Raw genomic sequence first — 4,700 nt, 5'->3', positions numbered from 1 at the left:
TTATTATGTTTTTTCCCTTACCAAAAGATTCTTTTAAGAACCTTGACTTCAAAGATTTTTGCACTCATCTATGAAACTGGCTATCTTAATTAACAATCTGCTATGCCAGAAATAAAACTTAGACATGACTTTTTCTGAATTTATACATTGTTCTAAGTTTCTTTGTTAAGACTTTGGCATTTATTCTTTTTCCCTTTATGCTTTTCATGCTCTTTCTTACTGGAAGTGCTTAAAGATCTGTCATCTTTCATAGTCTTTAACTTATGTTTTACTATATATAACTTATGTTTTACTATATTTAGCTTATGTTTTTCCTTATTTCTTAGGTCTGTACTCTGTAAGCCTTTCTATTCTATGGTCATCTTTTCTACATCTTCTTTCTTACTGTATTCTGGGAGAGTTCCTCATTCTGGTCTTCCAAGTGCCTAATTCTTTGCGCATCTTTTTCAAGAAATACGTATAATATTTCATCTATTGTGGGCTTTTTTTATTTGTTATATTTTATACCAAATATTCCCACCTGTTTATTTTTTATTATTTTGTTTCAACTTGCATGTTTAATTATCTCTTTATATTTTCATTCTTGCTTTAGACACCATGAGGACAGCGGTCATGGCTACGGTATCCTAAGGTCCAGCAGTGCCTTAAATACAGGACTTTTAAAATAAGTATTTGTTGGCGAAATTAAAGAAGGGTTTGGAGATGAGAGAAAGAAAAAAACACAGTATAGGTATGGAAGAAATGTAACTTTCTTTATGATATTTTTATAATATTAATTAATCACCCTTTTCAGGCCTCATCCTACCAGTTTGTTAGGAATCAGTAATCAATCCTTATGAGCATACATTTTCCAACCCCTGTTTTTTCCCAGAAAGGGAAAAAGAGGAAAGGAAGGGAAGGAGCAGGGAAGAGAATTGACCTATCCTCTTTCTTTTCTGAAGCAACTTGGGTATTCAGTGAAAGCACTAGGTTCTGTAACAACCTGCAGGATGTATGTGCTAGAACTGTACAAGCGGAAGACCCGAGCGTGTGTGAGGCGGAGGTGGAGGGTGAGGAAAGGCATCTGGTCATGGGGACAGCTCTCCACAGAGGTTGCTGCTGAGATGTCTAGTGGACAGACCCACATGGCTTCTTCAGACCCCACAGATCTCGGCTTCCTCCATGCCATGCTGCAGGCATGGAAATATTTATGTGACTACTTCTGGTCTCATCTCCTTGGAAGCATACTACAGCTCTTCCCTGTCTAGGGGTTGATGCCTTCCTATGAGTTTGCCAGGGAAGCAGAGTGCAAATACTATCTCTAGAATTCCAGGCATGCCTTCTCCTTTTCTTCTTCAACCCCCAACTCCATAGAGAGTCTCATTCTACAAGGCAGAAAATCTTTTTCTCTTCACGGCTCTGGTACAAATTTCTTTCTGTATTCTGCCCTGCTCCTCTCTCGGGGAATAGCATTCATGAACAAAATTTATGAAGACTTAAGTCATCTCTTTTCACGTTGCCCCCTCCCTCCCCATGAGGTCAGAGTTATACGCTTTAATTGGAGTGAGATAAGAAGAACAATACCAAGAGAAAAAAATGAAAATATTCTGTCACAGAAGGAAGGGAAGGAGCAGGGAAAAGAACTGACCTATCTTCTTCCTTTTCTGAAGCAACTTGGGTATTCAGTGAAAACACTAGGTTCTGTAACAACCTGCAGGATGTGTTGATCTTGTATTCAAGGTGTTCCCTACCCCTCACCCTGCCAGGGGCCAAGGCAGAGAATCTATTGATAGAAAAAGAGAGGGCTTTTTCTTACATATGCAGAAGGCAGAGCCATATGTTTGCAATCTGAAATGTGCTTTTTTAGAAAATCATTGTGAAGAGGTGGCACCAACAATGTCACCCACCCAGAGACTGGAGCCAGAAAAGGACCAGTCATTTCTAGAGGTCTTCATTGCACAAGTCACGGCTCCTGCAGCACCTGAAGGTCACCAGATAGACACTCCATTTTATATTGTTCACATTAGCACAGTTCTTTAGGCAGCCCCTAAAGGTTAACCAGGGTGTACCATCATCTGCAGAAGGAGGAGAAACAGATCAGCAAAGAGGTTTCTGGAAAAACAAACAAACAAAAAAACACCTTCTTTCCAGCCTGCACCAGCATACAAAAACAACCTTGTGTAGTTCAAGGCTCGGTTATTCAAGTGTGAAGAATCGGAAGATGTTGGAATTTGGGGGTTTCCCAAAAGAAAAGCAATAGCAGAGTAGTTAAAAAAAAAAAATTCCTGGATATGGGGATGTAATGACAGCAGCAATTCAAGGATTGCGCAAGCTGGATGTTTCCACTGGGAATGTTAACACTGGCTTAAGTAAGGGTTAGAAATACTAAGGAATCACTCAGCACAAAGGCTAGGAAAACTGAGAAATCATGATGTTTAGTCTTACCCATGAAGAGCCATTTAGTCAATATTTATTGCTAACGCTGGCCCCTCTATTTTCACCGTTTAAAACCACCCACAAGGAGGTCCAGGCAGGGACAAAGACAGAGAACTGCCCTCCTCACTCCAACATCCAGCTGTTCTCCACTGGCCGTATTGTGCCTCTCCTTTCCCCTCAGTTAAGTCTCCTCTGTTTTCTTCAGGCTTCTCAAAATATTGATTCCATAGCTACAGACCCCCACCCCTTAGAGCCTACCTCTATCTATTTTTCATCATGGCATGCGATGGGGTAGAGATAGTCAGTCATCCCAGAGTTGAGACTGCCTGAGCTAAAGTAAGGTCCCACCTTTTTACTATGACTAATGTATCCCTGTCTGCTTCCTCTGCCCCTTCCTCCTTCCCCAAACCCACAACTTACTTCTGAAAATCCTCCCAGTTGTGCAAGCCTCTTCCATTGTTGCAGTACATATTCCTCTGCCTCTGGAACACTTCTCACCTGGAAACTGGAGGTGGCACATCCTACACTGAATAATTTCTATAATTTGGGCCAGAGAGTAGGGAAGTCGAAGTGAGAGAGGGTCTCACACTGCTATGAAAGGACCCACCTCCCCTTTCAAATTTGAAGTCTGCTGGGAGCCCCGAGGGCTTTGTCAGAGACTCATTAAACATGGGCATCTACCTCTATTAAAATAGGCTAAGACAAAAGAGGGGCTAAAGTTTATGGTCTCAGAAGTTTTAGCCTGTAAAACAGGTGGAGGGTTAAGGAAAAGGGGAACAAAATCAAAACTGAGATAATCAGGTCCGGTCCTCTTCATACTCACCAGGAATACGGTATTCACCAACAAATAGTTCATGGACTGTGCTGGCAAAGAGAAATAAAACATATCTGCAATTTTCTCTAAGATTTACCCTTGCCTAGGGTCACTGTAAGCCTTGTAACACATGAGGCCCATCTTGCTCTCTTAACCTGGAGCCACTCTAGGCTCTTATGTCCCTCCAAAGCCTAGTCCCCTGTCTTATGGCATATCTGCACCTCTCCCTCTTTTCAATTCTCTTCACCTCTAGAGGGCCTCTCAGCCTCCCCTGCCCATCTCTTAGGATACAGCACAGACTCAAAGGAAAAAGATAAATGCACATTTTTTGTGTGTGTGCCTCATTCCCTTCTTTTTAATTGACCTATGTGACTTTCTTACCTACATGCGCCTGGAAGCCGACAAGGGGGAAAGCATCTGAAATCCATGAAATTGCTACACTTTGGATTTAGCCAGCTAGTGCCTTAAAAATCAACATTCCACTTCCCCCTTTCCCTTTTTCTTGCTTTTTAATACACTCATCCTCAGCCTTGTCAACTGCTGCTCATGTTTTTTCATCAAACTTAAAATCAGCTCCCATCCCAGCCCGATCCTGCTGGAAGAAGTTGTTGAGTGTTGAAATTCAAGGTCTATCTCTGGATTCCTTTCAACCCTCAGTGCTCAGCCTGCCCCTTTCATCTCCTCCCTCCCCCTAAATTCCCCATCCTACACCACTGATCCATTTCTACTCACTTCCATGTTCTTTGTCTGCAAATGACCCATACAGTACTGTTGGAAAAAAGAAAAAAAACATTCTCTGAAGACCTCATTTTAAAAACCTCACCTCACAGCTTCTGTGAAAATCTTTTCAATTCCTTTATAATCTACCTGTTTCCTTCTGCAAGGGCAGACTAAGACTTTGGTGAATGTCCCAGGGACATGATGTGTTGTGGACAAAAGTCATGGCATCAGAATGACAGCTTCTGTTACCATATGGCTCTCATAAGAGAACTTCTGTCATGTGAACCCCGACCCATTCCAGGATCCTGGACACGTCTCTCCAACTGTCAACCGTAGGGACTCACCTCTAAAGCAGCAGAGGAGGATGGAGAGTCCTAGCAGGAGGGAGTTGTCCATTTTGGAGGGAGAAAACAGCAGGTTAGAGCAGGAAGCTGCAAGGTGCCTGTTTATATATCTACCAGGTTGGGCTTCCCCAGGAAGGGCTAGGGGTGGGGACATTGCGGAAGTCCTTCAAAGGCATTTCCTGCTCCTAGGGAAACCAGGGACTCTAAAATTTTTTCTTTTTGGCAAATTGTGGGGAAGAGGGACTGCCTGGGTAAGTCCTGGACCCAATTTATTTCAGTCCTAGCATTCAGGATTTTTGATGCCATGTTCTGTGGTCTTTTCATTATACCACACTGTGGGAGAATACAAGGATAAATCCAGGCTAGGTGGGTTGGATTCAGAGCCATTTACACTGAGATGCTCATTC

General features: G+C 42.5%; 1 protein-coding gene across 1 annotated transcript; it reads right to left on the bottom strand.

Annotated features, from left to right (window-relative positions):
• Positions 1-1,920: 1,920 nt before the first annotated feature.
• PATE1 (prostate and testis expressed 1) lies at positions 1,921-4,345 on the bottom strand. Its single transcript, XM_060158007.1, is given in 3 exon segments — positions 1,921-2,054; positions 2,836-3,006; positions 4,261-4,345. Coding segments are annotated over 3 exon segments (390 nt in total).
• Between the last annotated feature and the right edge of the window lie 355 nt (positions 4,346-4,700).

This window comes from Lagenorhynchus albirostris, chromosome 9 (genome assembly GCF_949774975.1).
Source record: "Lagenorhynchus albirostris chromosome 9, mLagAlb1.1, whole genome shotgun sequence".
Taxonomy (NCBI): domain Eukaryota; kingdom Metazoa; phylum Chordata; class Mammalia; order Artiodactyla; family Delphinidae; genus Lagenorhynchus; species Lagenorhynchus albirostris.
This window is presented reverse-complemented; position numbering and strand designations above follow the sequence as displayed.